This window comes from Danio rerio, chromosome 3, assembly GCF_049306965.1.
Source record: "Danio rerio strain Tuebingen ecotype United States chromosome 3, GRCz12tu, whole genome shotgun sequence".
In the NCBI taxonomy this organism is placed as follows: Eukaryota; Metazoa; Chordata; class Actinopteri; order Cypriniformes; family Danionidae; genus Danio; species Danio rerio.
Genome location: NC_133178.1, coordinates 25627807 through 25647638, shown reverse-complemented (window position 1 = coordinate 25647638; position 19832 = coordinate 25627807). Strand labels below are relative to the sequence as shown.

General features: G+C 35.0%; 2 protein-coding genes across 9 annotated transcripts in view; one reads left to right on the top strand and one right to left on the bottom strand.

Annotated features, from left to right (window-relative positions):
* Positions 1 to 1075: 1075 nt before the first annotated feature.
* dexi (Dexi homolog (mouse)) lies at positions 1076 to 2403 on the bottom strand. The gene is made up of 2 exons (NM_001003764.3): positions 1594 to 2403; positions 1076 to 1517 (listed from the first exon to the last, which is right to left on the bottom strand). Exon 1 carries the CDS (start codon positions 2011 to 2013, stop codon positions 1744 to 1746), a length of 270 nt encoding a protein of 89 aa, NP_001003764.1. The 5' UTR covers positions 2014 to 2403; the 3' UTR covers positions 1076 to 1517; positions 1594 to 1743.
* Positions 2404 to 2553: 150 nt separating this feature from the next.
* clec16a (C-type lectin domain containing 16A) overlaps positions 2554 to 19832 on the top strand; it is an 81275-nt gene continuing 63996 nt past the window's right edge. For 4 of the 8 annotated variants that reach the window (XM_005163918.5, XM_073944522.1, XM_005163916.5 and 1 more), the window contains exons 1-9: positions 2554 to 2726; positions 3156 to 3284; positions 3376 to 3509; positions 3605 to 3753; positions 7301 to 7406; positions 10054 to 10177; positions 10388 to 10562; positions 12631 to 12681; positions 12813 to 12926. In XM_005163918.5, coding sequence (XP_005163975.1) covers positions 2653 to 2726; positions 3156 to 3284; positions 3376 to 3509; positions 3605 to 3753; positions 7301 to 7406; positions 10054 to 10177; positions 10388 to 10562; positions 12631 to 12681; positions 12813 to 12926 — 1056 coding nt within the window. In that variant the 5' untranslated portion in view covers positions 2554 to 2652. Of the gene's footprint in view, positions 2727 to 3155; positions 3285 to 3375; positions 3510 to 3604; positions 3754 to 7300; positions 9303 to 10053; positions 10178 to 10387; positions 10563 to 12630; positions 12682 to 12812; positions 12927 to 19832 lie in introns of all 8 variants that reach the window. The other 4 variants (XM_073944523.1, XM_073944525.1, XM_068218017.2 and 1 more) reach the window with 1 other exon arrangement.

Genomic DNA, 19832 nt, shown 5'->3' with positions numbered 1-19832 from the left:
TGCTGTGCACCTCTCAAAAAATGTAACTACACGTCGCAACGATGCGTAGCACAAGCTCTGTGATTGGTCGGCTTGATATCGCTGACGAGTCTGGGTGAGCCCGATGGAGCGATTGTTTACCAGTGTGAAGTCCCGTGAAGGATCTCCGGATGGAAAGTTTTGTTTTGTGTTTACCTCATAGTTAAAGATGTTGCATGTCTGCCAGTCCTGCCTCAAAAGGAGCGAGTTTGAGCCACTTGTACATTCAGGAAGCGTTCATAAAAAACAAAACACCATCGGAGAAACTCGACACAGAGGAGCATTAACACCTCACTGCCAACTAGCGTTTCTGAAGTGTTAATGCAGACCAACCGTAACAGTGTGCAGAAGTATAAATGCACAGCCACGCGCGTTGCATGCACCGTGAGTTACGCCAGTCACTTGACGCAGAAGTATAAACCAGGCTTAATGTAATGGGCAGCACAAATGTCTTGATACCTCAGGCTGTTTATGTTGCCATCCACTCTGCAGATCTCTCGCACGCCCCCAAACTGAATGTAACCCCAAACTATGATTTTTTCTTCACCAAACTTGACTGATTTCTATGAGAATCTTGGGTCCATGTGAGTTCCAATAGGTCATTTGCAGTATCTGTAATGATTGGGATGCAGTTCAACAGATGATTCATCAGAAACATCTACCTTCTGCCACTTTTCCAAATGATCAACTAGAAGTCATTATTTGTTGCTTTTACAACTGAGAACAATGAAAAGACTTTTGTCAAGTAGTGTATTTATTTGTTTGCTTTTATTCCAAATTAATTGAGTATAACTCCTATTCAACCTAATGGGTTTCTGTTAGAAATCCTTAAGTTTCATGCCTATTATAAATACTTTGTCCACTCACACTTTCTTCTGTAAATAGTTTTTGTGTAAATGAAAGATCATGTGAATGGATATATTTCTGTTATTATGATCAGACAGACAGGTAGGTAACAGTGTAGGTTTTCATTTAGAAAAGCAAAGCTAGCACAGTGACTTTCTATAATTAGGCACTAGAGATTTGAAAGTCAAATATGACACCATGGAAAGTCAAAGTAATCATTTATTAAATATATACTGAACTGGTAAATGAACCTTAGCCAAATAATTCATTTCGTCACAAATATGTGGTTCCAAAAGGAGTCTCATAGAAAATAAAACACTGATTCAGGCGGATTGTGTGTGTGTCATGACGTATTGCTCATTTAAATGGTATTAAAGGGAAAGAAAACATGCCAAGGCAGACCACATTTAAGGGCGCCTGTCTACGGGGTCACATCGACACAGAATCCTGCCCGAGTGCTGAAGGCCAAGCTAAAAATAAATAGGCTAATGTAATATTAATACCCACAGTAGTGGTTAGTGCCTGAATTTGAGCTCTGAAGAAACACTGACTGGCTGCTCCATGGAAAAGCACACGGTCCGCTCAGCTTATCTGTTCCAGGTAAAATATTCCATGTAGCATGATGGCAGGTCAGTTCTCCGAGTCTGGACAGCCTGTAAGGACAAGACACTTAATGTAGATTTGTTCCCGACTTTGTATGAATCACATATATATTTTAACATGACTTACTTATTCATGACATTCATTTTTATACTAACTGACCACTGCAGCATCTTTTAATGCCAAATGTAGTTCCCTTTGACAATGGTTCTCCTTTAACCAAATGACACCTTGCCCAAAGCAGCTTCGGCTGGGATTGCCAGTCATAGTAGCGTTAGTCTATTCCAGATATCCCTCAAAAACATCCAGTTCAGTGTCTGTGTCATAGGGAATAGATGCTGGGTCAGAGAGAACGCCCAAATCCACGAGAGCCTGGTCCATATCCTCTGGCAAGAACACTATCCCTACATTAAGAACTATGTACTCCATTAAAAAGGCATAGTAGAGGATTAAGACATTGACAAAAAACAGGCCGAGATAATACATATATGGAAGCTCGTCGATTAGCGATTCCACTGAATCTAACTGAAAGTAAACTGAGTTTGTCATAGACTCCACCACATAGACTTCAGTTTCAAAGAGCAGAACAGACACATTAAAGGCATTTAATCGCACTTTATATGAAACAAGGTAGTGATGAAGTGTGTATCCATTCGTCTTCGTCAAGTAGCGGTGCAACTCCCTTTTCAGCAGAATTCCTCCTGCAATCCGTTCAACAATCACGTATGTTTCCACTATACAGCGCATAAGTTAGTGAAGGAAAGCATGCTTGAATGTTCCAAGGCCACGTGCTGCTCTTTGACATTAGGACACATATATCCCGAGTCCTTGTTAAAATGCTGAACATTCAGAAATATAAATCACCCGAATGCTCGGCGAAGCTTTATAACGCGTGAAAAACAAAAACAATCGGCGCTTTCTCATGACTTCACCAAAACCGTTGCCTGCGCAATGAACTCTGGGAAATAGAGTGCGTGGCGATGTGGTGGTGAGATGTTAATGCGTTCTAGTCAGAACTGAGATAAACTACAAATCCCAAGATAACGTGAGCTGGGCTGTCTTGAGCGATAGGTCGCCAGGTATGTTTTCATGTGAGGATTCCGGGGCCTTCACTGCGGCGGATATGGATTCCTACGCTTAGCAAATTGGGCTGAAAACATAGAGTTTGCGAGATAAAAGCAACCGAAAATGTTTGGGCGGTCAAGAAGCTGGGTCGGAGGACAGGGGAAGTCTAAAAACATTCATTCTTTGGACCATTTGAAGTAAGTTGTTTTGGGTAATTTGTAGCTAGTTCGCTAGCTCGTAGAGTTAAAGCTGTATTATTGAGCCAGTGTTAGTCATTGCTGTGGAAAGTCATTGGTACGTTTAGAAAATTGAAACGTATTATTTCTACTGACATAATTAATTTTAATGGTTAAATCAAGCCCGCGTTTGTGTGTGTAAAACAGCGGACTTGTCAAAATCAAGTGAGCTATTTAACGTTAGTAAGATTTTTGTGACATAATAATAGTGGCCACTGTACAGTAACGTTAAGTTAGTTTATGTAATTCTATATTATGTTAGATTACTGTAGTTTTAAACATATTATTTAATGTTGCTTTCTAATATGAAAATTTTTAAAGATATGTTAATATGTAAGGTGTAGTGATAATATGACATTTCATTTGACATGCAAACCATATTTTATTTAGGTATATGTACCATGTCCTAACAAAGAACACAACAGTGACTGATCACAACAGAAATCTTCTCGTGGAAACTATTCGCTCCATTACTGAGATTCTCATCTGGGGTGATCAGAATGACAGCTCAGTGTTTGAGTGAGTTTTGCCTTTCTGTTGTTATTTTTTTTAAATTCCAAAAAACTAAATCATGTTATAAGTGACTGAATGCATCATGCTTTCTTCATAGCTTCTTTTTGGAGAAGAATATGTTTGCATTTTTCCTCAATATATTACGACAGAAATCTGGACGCTATGTTTGTGTCCAGCTTCTGCAAACGCTCAACATTCTTTTCGAGAACATCAGTCATGAGACCTCTCTGTGTAAGTAATTGCAGAAAGGGGGAGGGGACGATTAATGCATTATGATTTTATGTTAATGTTCTGAATGTTCAATATTGCATTATTTTCCTTTTCAGATTACTTGCTGTCTAATAATCATGTTAATTCCATTATTGTGCATAAATTTGACTTCTCCGATGAAGAAATTATGGCGTACTATATCTCATTTTTGAAGACTTTGTCTTTGAAGCTGAACAACCACACCGTTCACTTTTTTTACAATGAGGTAAGATGCATTTGCTGGGGCAGCTCTCATTTTTTAAATGACAGATCATGTACTGAAAGCAGAAGGGGGCTTTTATTTGTGGGTTCGATTGTGATCGAGCAGAGCTCTTCCAGGAAGAGCTAACAGCTCACTGTGACTCTGTAAAACCATGTTTCCTGTGTCTTCATGCAACTTGAGCAATTATTTTGTTTCATTTCGGACAGAAAAGGGCCAGTTGTAAGTTAACTAGTTTTTTTTATGCTGATTGGAAGGTGACATATGTTTCAGGGCTCCTTTGTATAGGGGGAAGTTATTGGTGTACTGTAAATGGTTGTGTTTAACAGTCGTGTGCTCTTTATTCTGTGGCACCTTTGATACTGGGGATCATTGGTGTCAGGAATAGAGAAGGCCTAAACGGAAGGATTCACTCTATGAGAGATTTGAAGCTGCATTGTTTTTATATACATTATTAGTGTAAAATTACAGTTAGAATTATGTAAATCAGTGTAAGTTATTGATGTTTATTTTAATTTGTAGAATGCATTTGAATAGTATTTTTCTTCAACACCTACAGATTACAACACTTTGTGTATGTTGTGTCAGAGAGGCATGTGCTGTTGGTGTGGTGTGAATTGGCCTGTTACACCAGTAACCATATACATCAAATAATCTGTTTTTAAACATTTAGCAGTTATTAGTATTAAGATTTCTGTATTTTGGATTTTTATTCAGCAAAGGACAAAATACTTTAACATTTAAATCTAAAGTAAAGAGTAAATCTTTAAAATAAGATTAGTGTAGTGTAAATCTTTCTCAACACTTGTTAGTTAAACATTACGTGCATTCCGGAAGTATTCGCAGTGCTTAGTTTTTTTCCATTTTGTTGTTACAGCCTTATCCCAGAATATTTTATGTTTTATTTTAAATTCATACTTTTCCTCAAAATCCTACAAACGATACCCCATAATGACAACGTGAAAGTAGTTGGTATAAAGTAATTGCTAATTTATTGAAATAATAAAAAATAGACCTAAATATTCAAAGCCTTTGTAGCTTGTTGAAGCACCTAAATTGGTGCTCATTATAGCCTGAAATATTTTTGAGTGTAATGCTACAATATTGACACACTTATTTTTTAGCAGTTTCTCCATGCTTGGAGTCCTTCCCAAGCTTCATCAGGTTTAACAGTTATTGTCATTTTTGGATCTCTCCAGATATTTCTGAGCTCTGGTTGGACAATTCAGGAACTTTGACATAGATGTCCCATAAGTGGGTCAAAATTAAAAGAAAAGAAAAAAAAATAATAATAATAAATAATATATATATATATATATATATATAATGTGTGTGTGTGTATATATATATATATATATATATATATATATATATATATATATATATATATATATATATATATATATATATATATATATATATATATATATATATATATATATATATATATATATATTGCTAAGTAACACAAACAGGCTGGTGTGCATACTCTCATGGAAAACCATGTTTACTATTCTAAAAGACTAAAAGACTTGCTGTTGTGCTTCACATCAGGTGATCAACACCCTATAGCAGGGGTATCCAAAGTCAGTCCTGGAGGGCCGGTGTCTTGGAAAGTTTAGTTCCCACCCTAATAAAACACACCAGAATCAGCTAATCAAGCTCTTATTTGATATACTAGAAACTTCCTGGCAGATGTGTTGAAGCAAGTTGGAGCTAAACTCAGCTGGACACCGGCCCTCCAGGACCGAGTTTGGACACCCCTGTCTTATAGCCTCTTTGCTATCTTGGCTTTATGCATCCATTCTTCACTCTAGGGATGGCATTGGCCAATGGTTTCCTCCAGACAAAGAGTTTTTAGCAACTCCAGACATACTGTCATGGTGTTTAGCCACTCTAACATACAGGCCTGATTAATGGAGTGCTGCAGAGAGAGAGGGTTGTTGTTCTGGAAGTTTTTCTTCTCTCCACAGAGAAAAGCTCGAGCTCCTTCAGAGTGACCATCGAATTCCACACTAAATGTTCATTTTTGCTCTGCAACAGATTATAGGAAGAACCCATTTTTTCAATCCTGCTTTTTTGTACCCTTCTCCATATATGTGCCTTCATACAATCCTGTCTCGGAGGTCTACAGAAAAATTAGTTGTACTTGATGGTTTGGTTTGTGCTCTTACATACACTATTAAGTTAACTGTGTGACCTTATAGACAAATATGTGACCTTCACTTGACTGTGACCTTGATGTCTTGTCAACTGAATTTGCCACTTGTTGAATCCAATCAAGTTCTAGAAACATTTCGGGCATGACAAGGGGCTCCTGATTTCAATATTGTGTGCCATGGCACAGGTTGTGAATGCATAGAACTTGTGATTTATTTATTTATTTTTATTAAATTTACAAAGATTTTCCACAAACGTCTTTCACATTGTCTTAAAAATATAAAGCAAAAATGAATCACTGTGAATACTTTCTGAATGCTCTATACAGCTTTTTGTTTTTTATTCAGGTTATCCAAGTTTCATAAATAAATAAAGTAAGCAGATGAAGTAATGTTACTTCTTAATAATGTATGTTCATAAATTGTTTCAAAAGTATTTATTAAATACTCCAAGCTATGTTTTTATTTTAACCAATGTAAACAAATGTAACATAATTGTAAAATGCGATCATTTTTAGATATCCTTTTTATAGAAAAATATCAATCCAAAAACTGTACTAAACTAGATCAAGTCTACTAAAATTATACAGTGTATGAGATGTTACTTCTCTTGAGAATTAGCCAGGTCAGCCTACTAAATGAGATTAAGCAGTGATTGTTGAGGAAACGTTTGGGAGTTATAGCTGTGGATGTGCATTTAACAAAAATGAGCTTGTTTCAACGTCTGATTTTACATCACTAAAAAAAAGAGGGGACATTTTCAATATGCGTGTGTGTATGTGTTTTATGTAACTGAACAAATGTATAATGGTTTCTACTGACAAGTTAAGCTGCGCAACATTGAAGATTGGGAAGGTATAAGCTTCATTGATTTTAGTCTGTTTTGACATGGAGTTTTCATAATTAAAATACTACTAATTATTAATGATCAAACAGATGTTATTAGTAAAAAAAACAAATAAGTTGTTCAAATAGTAAATCTATTATATTTTACAGTAAAAAATCAATAAAATGCATGCTATATATAGCATATCTATTAAACTTTAATGCATATTTAATCTGGATATAAAATAAATGAGCTTGTTTCTCCATCTAGTATTACAAATCAAAAAAAAAAAGGGAACACACTTTGCTTTGTGTGTGTGTGTGTGTGTATTTGTTATATGTAACAAGAATTTTAATTACACACATTTAAATCTACTTATCATCCATTAGTATTGCATTCAGGGACTATTTTAGTGGTTTTATGTTCCCATTTCTTCTCTGTAGAAATCTTGAATTCACATAAGAAAACAAAGCTCCAGGTGTTGTGTAGCATGAGTAGTTGCAGCTCTCCTCTCTCTGAGCTAATCCTCCACGCTGACGGCCTCGCTCTCTGTCTCCCATGCTTCTAGCACACTAATGATTTTGCCCTGTACACGGAGGCCATTAAGTTTTTCAACCACCCAGAGAGCATGGTCAGGATCGCGGTCAGGACTATCACACTCAATGTGTACAAAGGTGAGTAGAGCCCTGATTCAACTGCCGTCAATCGCTCTGTCATGCCTGTGATGCATGGGCAATGCTGCTGACGCTGCTCTCTGTCATCCGTGAGTAACACACACTTGCATTAGGAACCGCTGCTGACGCTACATACATGCACGGGCACACTGGGGTTTCACTTGGATTGGGTGGAAAAAGGACTTATGCTGCTCTGTTTCTCTGGCTTGTGCTTGAGCATAAATTCTTCCTTTCTTCCATTAACTGACATGTTTACTACCTGCTTTGTGCTTGCCTTTGGGATTTGTTTTGTCTTCTAGATAATTAGTCAATCCCTGGGGAGATTGTTTTTTTTTTTTTTTTGGTCAAAGTACTGTCAGTGCATGTCTGTAATGTAAATGTGCATATAAATGGCACTAATAATATTTGCAAACACTTGAAAATGCTTGAAAGTCATTGCATTTAATAAAAATCTACTTGTTCTATAAAGTAAAGGTCAGTTGTTCTAAAATAAATATAGATGCTTATCATACAGTCTTTTGACAAATATGAAAACCCATCTCTGTCAATATTAGTAGGTGTTTTTTTAATTAATAGTAAAAATATCGGTAATCATTTATAATCTTTTATTCTGTAATGCATTGGGTTGGTCAAAATTGACAGTATATGCTTTTAATAGAAGATATTTTCATTTAATATTTTTGTACTTTTGAACATTCTATTCATCAAAGTATCCTGAGATTTTTATCATGGTTGACAGAAACATGAAGCAGCACAAAATTTGCGCGCATATTATTTATTTGTTTACTTTTTTGAAAGGTCATGAAAATGACATAATGGCTGTGTAAAACTTTGCAGTAATCAATTGAATTAATTATACATTAAATGTATATAAATGGAAACAAAATATATTTAACTGTCACATTAATTCACAATATTATTCATCTTTTACTGTATGCAACATAAGTGAGCCTAAGAGACTAATTTTAGCAATCAACAAAAATCTTAAGGCCACCAAGCATTTGAAATTTTGTGTAACACTGGTAACACTTTTATCTGTTTATTATATGGTGAATAGCAATGTCATTCAAACATTTTTAAGTGCTGTATGAGTCTACCTCCCGGGTCTAAATGGGGTATAACTGATTTTCTTATGACCGATCACTAGGGCTAGACAGAATCTGCGGACATTTTTTGGCTACTTCTGCTGAGAAAAAAAAAAAAAACTGCAGATTTATGTGGAGTGATTTTGGGAGTATCATAACTAAAAACTTAATATATGAAAAAACAAATTGCTTTTTATTATTTTTTTTTAACGTTGACAATGCAAATCCATCTAGATCCACTTATTTGGTAAACAAAGCAAGTCTGTCAAATAATATATCTACTAAAAGACAAAAATATTACTTTCTAAACTGTATTGTAAATATTCAGATGAATGTTTTCATATTGGTCAATAATATTACTGAAATGAATTTGAAAAACTTAATAAATATAAATTTATACACGTTTACACAAGTAAATAAATAGACTCAATGATGGGCTAAAAAGCAGATTCAGTGTGGGCCTACCGATCACATGCATACTATATAAATGCACTGAACTTATTTTAAACCTCTAGTTACATGCCTAGATTGTGGGGATTAAGCAGTTGGGCAGTATGCTTTCCTTTTTGCTTTCGCATGTTCTGGCAGATTCATGAGGCTTGTCGATATGTCTGGTATTTTAGTCTGTTATGGTTCCCTGAGTGTCTGTTGTGCAGGTTTAGCGTCAGTCACTAGATGGCGTGATGGTTTCATCTTTTGGCCTCTAGGGCCCAGAGCTCCACTAGCTCAGTCCCTTCATCCTGTTTAACCCTTTGTCTGTTCTTCCCCTCTCCTTCTATGGTGACTCCTGTGTGCCTTATTCCAGTCTCATGTAAGTGGTCAAACTCAGAATTTCTTGTGCCACTCGTATTGCATGCTCTCTTGAATTATTGTTTACAGTTGCATTGTTTGTGTGTGTATTCAGAAGGTTTACACTTTACACACGTTTTAATAATAGTTTAAAATATACTTATTTATTGGTGCCTTTGTTCACAACCTTTTTTTTTTGTATCTGATGGTGATTTTTATTTTATTTTATTATTTCTTTGGACCGTGTTGGTTGTATTTACGCATTTTAATTTCCTAATAAAAGATTCTGGAGGTTCATTGGCTAAAGATCAACTTGTATTCCATTTATGAACTTTAAAATGATTCCTAATCTCACATGTCAAACATAAAGAGGCTCGTATTATATTTGTATTTATTCTACTAGTGGAGCATGCAAAGGTCAGTTGACTTGGGGCGGTAAGCACCCAGCCAGAACCCTTTTCATATGCTTTTGTTTACTGCATAGTGAGCCTTTAGACATTCAAAGCATGCCTAATTCAGGACTTGTCAATTGCATAAGATCAAATGTAGTCAGCCAGGCTTGGTTTCATCATTTAACTTAACCCTCCATCATCTGACCATTCACTCTGCCCATTGCTCTATAATTAACCGCTTTATGAGGGCCAGTTGCCGTCATCGTGTGTGCCTTTCTCGTGTTATTAGTTATGCTACACTTTTCGCACGTCACTGTGGTTATTTCCTGATCCCTCTGTTTGTTCCTGAGTTACAATGTCCTCGTTTGTCAATCCCTGCAGTGGACAACCAGCACATGCTACACTACATCCGGGATAAAACAGCTGTGCCGTACTTCTCCAATTTGGTCTGGTTCATCGGTAGCCACGTCATCGAGCTGGACAAATGTGTGCAGACTGATGAAGAGTAAGGCTTTCATAATATTCAGAATGGATTTTGTGTATTCTCTATACCACTAGGTGTCACTTTAGTCCACATTTTATCTCAGTGAGCTTCATACCAAACCATCTGAATTCAAAACATAACTTCTCTTTCTAACATTATGTATTAAGTACTGTTTTCATATAGTATGATTAATGCTGTGATTGCGTTCCTATCTGTATTTATTCTGATTAGGCATAAAAACAGAGGAAAACTCAGTGATCTGGTAGCCGAGCACCTTGACCATCTTCACTATCTGAATGACATTCTCACCATCAATTGTGAGTTTCTTAATGATGTGCTGACTGACCACCTCCTCAACCGCCTCTTCCTGCCCCTCTATGTGTATTCACTGGTCACCCAAGAACAGGTGAGGATATTACTACACTTGTCTAAAAAACAACTAGCTTGCATCTAGTAGGCTAGTGTTTAATCCAGGCTTACACTGCATTTTGCCATTGTAAGTGATCAATTGATTATTTATACCGGGTTCATGTGGTCATGGAAAACCTGGAAAAGTCATAGAATTTCGACAAGGCATTTTTTCAGGCTTGGAAAAGTTTTGGAAAAACAAAAAACCCACAAAGTTTTGGAAAAGTCATGGAAATTAGTTTAACAAATATCTGCATACTTAAATTAGGGCTGCACAATATTGGAAAAATCTGACATTTCTATGATATATATTGCGATATGAATAAAATATATATATTAAAATTTCACCAGATTATTTAACAGGCTTATTTTGATTGATTGGGGGGCTTTTGTAGAGAAGTGAATCTCGAATAATATATAACAAATAAATTATTATTATAAAAAAAACTGTTGTGGCCGGATGTTTAAAAATTTGAAATATGGAAATGTTCACACACAGTTGTAGGCGTTAAAGGGTATAGTTTACTTACAGATTAAAATTTACTCACTATTTACTCACTCTCTTGTTTCAATACTATAGGAGTTATTAAATTTAATGCATTTTGTGTGTTTTTTTTTAAGTCAAATATTAATGTTTGAAATAAGTGAAGGGTGTAATGAAAATGGTATGTGATTTTTGGGTAAACTAGCTCTTTAAAAATGCATGCAGTTGATAAACTTTTACTCCATTATGATTAAACTATAATCCCAACATTGCATATCCTACAATGGGACTATTGCGGATCCACACAAGCTACATTGTAAAAGTGCTATACAAACAAAAGTGAATTGAATTGAATTGAACTTCTTTTCTGTTCTTGGCCAAAAACTTGCTTTCACATGGTCAGTGCTGTGTAAGCAGCTTCACATAAAATATCATAGTAAACTGAAACAGTGTAGTTCAAATTGAAACAGTGTAGATATCCTGTAAGAAATTTAAAGGTCATTGTTTTTCTTATTATTTACCATGTATATGTAGACATTACATAAAACATTACGTTATGAAAATGTTCTTGAAAGTCTTAAAAAAGTCAGGGAATTTTGGTAGTAAAACTGTATATGAACCCTGTGTATACATACAAACCTAAAATTATTCATAACATAAGTTTTTGAGTTTTGTTTAAATGCAAAGAAAAGCTGAGAATGGGAGAAGCCTGTGTCATTTCCAGTAAAAAAAAAAAAACTTGCTGGTTGAATAAAAGTGTGTTGGGATAAACAATAAACTACTACTGTTTTCCATTGTGACACCTTTAAAATGTATTTCATTCCTGGGGTGATCTTTTCACATGACCTTTTAAAAAGTACTTTAATAAGATCATATGGTGCTTTAAGTAACTTTACTTATTATTGTAATTATCAATGTTGTATTACTCATTTAAATAAAACTCAAAAAAATTAAACCATAAATGGAATGTAAAGAAGCAGTATTTAATTATCTGAAAGTCTTTACTGTGACATTTGAATATGGCTTTATTATTCACAGGTCTTAAGAGTCACATGATTCTTCAGAAATCACCCTAATATTTATTATTATTATTATTATTATTAATAATAATAATAATAATAAAATGGTAATAGTAATAATAGCAATGATGACTGGAGTAATAATTTGATTTAAAACGACATACCTAAGAAAGCAGTTATTTAAAATCTTAATAAATATTTAACAATTAAATTTTTTTTACATTTTATAAATGCTGCCTAGATGAACAGAATAACTTTTTTAAAAAAACTTGAAAAAAAAGTACTGACTCCAAACTTCTGTCTGTCTATCTATCTATCTATCTATCTATCTATCTATCTATCTATCTATCTATCTATCTATCTATCTATCTATCTATCTATCTATCTATCTATATATCTATATATCTATCTATATATATAAAACTAACTTAATGACATTTAAATTTCTAAACTGCAATTTTTATGTTTGTGATTCAAGCACAGTGATTCTTATTTTTTGCATTTTTTTTCCACAACTTGGATTTTTTTGCATGCCACATAATGCCAATATTTATTTTCCCCAGACTGAAGACCGCAAAATCAACCCTCAGGTGTCACTCTACCTGCTGTCACAGGTACAAAAAACTGGTTTGTTTTTGTTGTGATTTTTTTTTTATTTTATTTTTTTTTTATGAGTAGCTGATAACAATTATGGCCTATACTCTGAGCTGCATATGTAACAACATATTATGTCCAATGTCTCTAGGTGTTCCTGATCATCCACTACCAGCCACTGGTTCACTCTCTGGCTGATGTTATCCTGAACGGAGACCTCTCGGTGTTCACCTTACAGACTGAGCAGAGTGCTCACAAGAGTTCAGTGAGTACATATGTCAGTTGTGATCTTTATTTGAATGTGCATACAGTGAGTAATCATGAAGGATGGATTCTCACAAGAAGAGACATAAGAGACAAACCAATTAGTCAGTAGGTGGCATTTTATTGAAACAATATTCAGGGGAAATAAAGCTTATCTAAATGACCTTTCATTTAACTTGGCCGTGGCAATAAATGGAAAAGAAACCAAAACTGAAATCCATAATCTATAACCAACGTAATTTCCCCATGTCTGTTTGCCAGTTTATTTTTAAGTCACTTAATACTATTCCTTTAAAACATACTACTGCATGTGGACAGACTGAGCACTTGAGAGTTTCACTGACAGCTTACATTTCGCTGACAGACACAGTTTCTTTCTTATATGCACACTGCTTGTAAATCAGATCCTCTGTTGATTGTTTGTTTGGTGTTGGGCAGGAATGGCAAATGAGAGGGAACATTTTGAGTGAACACAAACAACGTAATTAATATTAGGAGGTAGGGCTGCACAATATTGGAAAAATCTCACATTGTGATATTTTGTTTTTCAGTGATTTATGGATTGCAATACAATTATAATTTCAGCAGATTAATAGAAAAGCTCTATTTGCAATTATTTCATTCAGTTACAGTGCTCAGCAAAATTAAATACAAACCATTTTTAAAAATGAACTTTTTAATCTATTTAAACAAAACAGATTTATTAAACGGATATGTTTATTAAAACAATATTTTAGTCATCAAACATATTTAGAAGTTGAAGATAATCAATTTAAATTCAAGCAAAATATTGCAAACACAAATTACAACCTACAAAATTTCATTTTTGCTTCTTTTAATTTTTCCTCTTTTTTTATTTGTATTTAATATTTTTCTATTACATAAATTTGGGTGTACTACTTTTTTGACCGTTATCATGAGTTATTTTGTTAGATAAGCTCCAGATTTGACTTCAGTACAGACTAATCTGATGTATAAGCTCAAATATAATATTGTATAGCTTCCTATTAACAATATGAATTCAAAAGATTCAAAAAGATTTGTGAGGGGTGTACTTAAATATGCTGAGCACTGTAGATAGATTGCATTTGTATAAATTACAAGTGTGTATATATATATAATGTATGTGTGTGTGTGTGTGTGTGTGTGTGTGTGTGTGTGTGTGTGTGTGTGTGTGTGTGTGTATATATATATACAACAGAGTAAAGATGACAGTGAAATAAACAGGGCTTTATGGTTTACTGGAGAGTATCTAGGTACAGAAACTGAACAATCAAACATAAAATAGCATGGTCATCATTGTAGTAATAATAATAATAAAAATATATCTTTATCTTTAAATCTTAAATAAACAATTTACTTTTGCAATGTGACTATTAAGAGGCCTGCCAGATTATTAATAGCAATAGGTATTTATTTTATTTTTTTTTTTTTTAAATGACCTATAGCATCACTTACTTTTCTTTGGCTTATTGCCTTAGTTATTTATAAAGGGTTGTGACAGAATGAACCATTAGCATTATTTAGTTCTATCATAGGCCATTTTACATTGAAAATATTTAATTGACTCATGTTTTGTTACAACTTTAGTTGTATGATTTCCAGTTATCACATAAGAATGTATAGAGCTGTCTTTTTGTAAAGAGAAATGCACATTTGCTGAGTAACAAAAAAAATATTAATTTTCTTTTCGGCTTTATTTATTAATCTGGGGTCACCACAGTGGAACCGCCAACTTATCCTGCATATTTTTTACAAAGCAGAATCCCTTCCAACTGCAACCCATCACTGGGAAACACCAATGTGCATACTCATTCACCCACATACACTATACTGTCAATTTTAGCATACCCAATTCGCCAATACCACGTCTTTGGACTTGTGGGGGAAACCAAAGCACCCAGAGGAAACCCACGCAAACACGAGGAGAACATGCAAACTTCACAAAGCAATGCTATTTGACCCAGCCAAGAATCGAACCAGCGACCTTCCTGCTGTGAGGCAATCATGCTACCCACTGCACCACAGCGTCACCCTAAATAAATAACATTTAATTTTATTAAATAAATTATATTTAAAGGTGCAGTAGGTGATTGTCTCAGAAACATTTTTTGTTGTGCTGGTTGAAAGTCTCTTTACAGTCCAATAGTAATGATTAAAGTAAATGATCTAAATATGTTTATATGTATTTTTATATTCTGAGTAAGGCATAAAACTAAAAAATGTTCCTCCAATTAAATAGAGTCGGACCGACGTCTCCCATGATTCCGATAAGCAGCTCAGACTGTCTGTCTGACTTCTGCGCAGACAAGTTCACGCAGATCGGCCCGTCTGTATAAGCGGCCGCGCGGCCACGAGACAGACCGGGAGAAATCAAATGCTGAATTGAAACTTTTAAAAACCTGAATCAATATTGGAGTTACTTTAGCACGCTGGAGGAAGTACGACACCATGGCTGAAGTATTACTGTTAGTCAGGTAATGTTCTGTTTTAAAACTATTTTAGTCAGGCTTAGCTGATGTTAGATTGTGTTGTGTTATGAATGACTTATATGCACAGACATGTTGTTTAGCCACGGAAATCTCCCGGTGAAAGATTAATGTGATTATTTTCAGTTTCATAAGATTCTTTTACAGCATCGATAATGATTTATAGATAGATTTATATTTAGTTTAACAACAAAACATCAGTAAATAGCGCTATTCCGCCTAACCTGCTTTATTGAGCTGAAGTTGCTTTTATATTCACATTGGGTCATTTTTGAACAATGACGGCCTTCCTATACTGTTTACCGTGCTACTCTAAATATTCACTCTGAAATAGCATGTAAGTGTGGCTAAGTAATAAATATAATTCCTGCACGGCGCTGGCACTAACTAACTGGCGAATGACATGAGCTAGTGGGTTGTTTGTCTGCTGTTGTGACGCGGTGCGCGTGCTCGTGATTTCAGGGCGTGTGGCTTTGAATCACAGTCCCTCCCCGCTGTCCAAAGATTCCAAAGATCCAATGCTAAGCGGTTAGCATTTTGGCAGATCACCTACTGCACCTTTAATATAATCCATGCCTTCATCACTACCCGCCTGGATTACTGTAATTCACTATATTTAGGTATAAGTTCTTTGGCCCGTTTGCAGGTGCAAAATACTGCAGCACGTCTTTTAACAAGGAGTCGCAAGTTTGATCATATTACTCCGATTTTATCTTCACTTCACTGGTTACCTGTACAATATAGAATTCATTTTAAAATCTTTTTGTTTATTTTTAAATCCTTAAATGGTTCTACTACACACTATATATCTGAACTGTTAAACCCCCAAATACCATCACGTTCTCTTAGATCAGCATATCAGCTGCTTGTTAGAGTCCCAAAAACCAGACGTAAGCTTAGAGGTCACCTTGCATTTGCTGCGGCTGCCCACAAGTTATGGAATGCTCTACCTTGTTACATTAGGCAGGCCCCTTTGCTGTCTTTGTTTCAATCACATCTCAAAACCTACCTATTTTTCTTGACCTTTGACACCTTATCTGATATTTGTTATATAGTGTATAGGTATGGCTTACATGTGCAGTTATTATTGTTTTAAATGTATACTATGTGCTATGTGTGTTTTTTTATTATTTTGGTAAGACTTTATTTTGTTGGTCCCTATTGCTCATTTTGTTGACTAAAATTTTATTGCAACGACATGTCAGTTACTTCTCATTTGAGTATTAGTAGACTGTCTGCTTAATATCTGCTGAGACTGCTCCTTCAACACATATAACTGATTATAAGAAACTTTTCAAGTACATGTCAGCTTAAACTAACCCCAACCTAACAGTCTTCTTATAATCTAATAAGAATTAGTTGACATGAAGATAAAATGTCACTTAAATTCAACAAAATGCGTTAAAGGGACCATCAAAATAAGGTGATACCATTATTTTTATTCCATTATAATTTTAATTTTACTGTTCAGCACTTTGATCTGTTGCTCGGTGGTTGTGAAGTGCTTTATAAATAAAGTAAAATGAAAATACAATAATTGCATTGAAAATAAAAAGAAAGTCATTTTCAAGTTTATTTCAATTTTCAACTATTTCAAGTTTATTTCTATAGCGCTTTTACAATGTGGATTGTTTCAAAGCCGCTTAACATAGTAGTTCTAGTAAAGTCCAGATTTCAGAGTTGAAGTTCAGTTCAGTGTGGTTTAAATTTCATTGCTGAAGGTTCAAACACTGAAGAGCAAATCCATCGATACACAGCTCCACAAGTCCCAAACGAAGCAAGCCAGAAGCCCTGAGTTTTGAGATCTTAAAGAGCCGGTTGGATTGTAGCGAAACAGAAGATTGGTTAGATAAACAGGAGCTAGATTATTTAAAAACGGAAATAAGGACGGGGTGATATGATCATATTTTCTGGGCCTGATAAGAATGGTAGCTGCATTTTGTATTAGCTGAAGTCTATTAATAAAGGATGCTGGGCAACCAGCGAACAGAGCATTACAGTAACCCAGTTTAGTAGTCATAAAAGCATGGACTAGCTTTTCTGCATCTGAGATGGATAGCATACTTAAGTTAGCGATATTTTTCAGATGTAAGAAGGTGGTTTTTGTGACGTGGGAGAAATGATAAGTTACTGTACAGTAGAGCTAATAATTAATTTGTACCCCTCTAATTACAGGTTGAGTTGTGAGATCTGCTGTGTACAGGATTTAGGCCCAATAAGTAACAATTCTGTTTTGTCTGAATTTTAAGAGAAGAAAATTGTTGGTCAACCAGTCTTTAACATCTTTAATACTCCCAGTTTGCTTAGAGAGTTCAGACGTCTCATCAGGTTTAGTTGAAATATCAGTAAATGAGTATTATCTGCATAGCAGTGAAAGCTGATCCCATGTCTTCTAATAATGTCTCCCAGGGGTAGCATGTAAATTGTAAACAACAAAGGGCCTAAAACTGATCCTGGTAAAACTGATAACTGGTAAAAACAGAAGTGTTCGTGCCTTCTTGGCATCATGCTTTGACCTCACATTCATGACTGCTTAAGTAATCAGGAATTTTTGAAATTTTGATTTCTTTTTTACTAGCAAGTTAGCAACCACTTTGTTTAAATCTGAGGATGTTAAAGTACCACATGGTTTTCTGATGTATTAAAGCAATTGTGTATTGTACGTAAAAAGGGCATTTAGTGTAAATGGCATTCATTTCTCTTGTACAGTTACACCCCCTTAGTAGATCTTTTTCACTTTCATAAGCCATTAGGGGTTTATCTACGCACCATTTGATATTTACTTGGTGTCAGATTAGTCGCGTCACTGGCCAAACTTTCCTTGACCTCAAGAAAATTTTGGTCAATGTGTGTCATTATTACAATGACTCTTTATCAAATTACCATTATCAAATCTGTCGATCTCTCTAAAGATGCAAGTCGATTTCTGCAATACTGAGTCAGTGCCCTTTTTAATGTGTATATCAAAACCCAAAACAAGCTTCTCAGAAAACAGGTAGTTGTGAAACACTGCTGCTCCAGTCTGTGGATGAGATGGTTTGAAGAAGAGGAGAACAGAATTCATCTTTGTGGTTTGCTTCCGCCCTTGTTATTTTCAAGAGGGTATTTACATTGAGGTGCGAGAGGCAGATAAGTGCTGCGATATCGGTGGTGTTAATGGGCTGCTTTGAAGTCTTCATCACTGCAGCGTGTAGGTGGATGTGAGACTCGATTGTGTATAGTGCAGCCTGTAGCGCATAACATGTTGTTTTTTTTTCTATTGTCTGGATATCAGAATCCGGGCCAGGCCGCGCATATGAACATATGCAAATGTTTGCAATCAAAGCGTCCCGAATGTTTGGCTGGTTAAGATGTTCACTTGTACCTGGCACAAACAAAAACACTTAAATGTCAGATTTGTTTCAGAACGAGCAAGTGAATGTAGGTTTTTGCTTATTAGTACGTTATCATGGAAGAAGCATTTGAATAAGCAGTTATGCAATTATATGGAAATTTGTCAATTCTAAGCTCATTCTTTTTTTTTTTTCTTTTTTTTATTTGAACAAGTTCTGCATAATTCAATAACATATGAAGATAATAAAATGCACTGAATATCTTATAACCTGTATGGAAACAGTCCATGATGTGATTTCCTTTTGTAAAATCAGTAGACTATAGTTGTTTGAATAGTGACTCATGATTTAAATGTCAGCATGCCTAGGAGTGATAAAGCATTAGCTGCGTCCCAAATGGCACACTTATGCACTTACACACTCAACAATATAATATATGAATGTATGATGTAATGATGATGTAGTGTCATCACAAATGGAACACTAAAGCTTTTTTGACCAAGCGGAAATTCAAATAATTTCCCAGATGATCTTTGACGGTATCCAAATTAGTGAAATAAATGACCAAACTACCAAATAATTCCTGCAAATAATTCCCGCATTTATCATCAAGAGGCGGTATAATCAATTTTGTAGGAGACAATCCACAAATTTTGTATTACAAAATAAAATAATCCAACATCCCGAAAGTTCTGCCCCTTCATCTGCAAGAGCAAAGCAGCAATCGTTGAGTGTGTGATGTGTCCAACATTACACACTTCTTTTTAACGATTAAATAAGTGCAACCCCCGAGTAATTAAAGCGCACTTATAATTTTTAGAATTTCAGTTAATGCACTATTTATACTACAAAATGGCATAGAATACTGCATAAGTGTGCGATTTGAGACGCATCTAGTATTAATGCATTATTTATGCTACAAAATGGCAGAGAATACTGCATAAGTATGCGATTTGGGATGCACTAGTGTGAATGCACTATTTATACTACAAAATGATGTAGAAAAATGCACAAGTGTGCATTTTGGGATGTACCTAGTGTGAATGCACTCTACACTATTTATACTACAAAATGGCGTAGAATACT

What these genes read in the sequence shown, in the direction of transcription:
- dexi (NM_001003764.3), bottom strand. Translation starts at nt 2,013, where the DNA reads ATGACAAACTCAGTTTACTTTCAGTTAGATTCAGTGGAATCGCTAATC.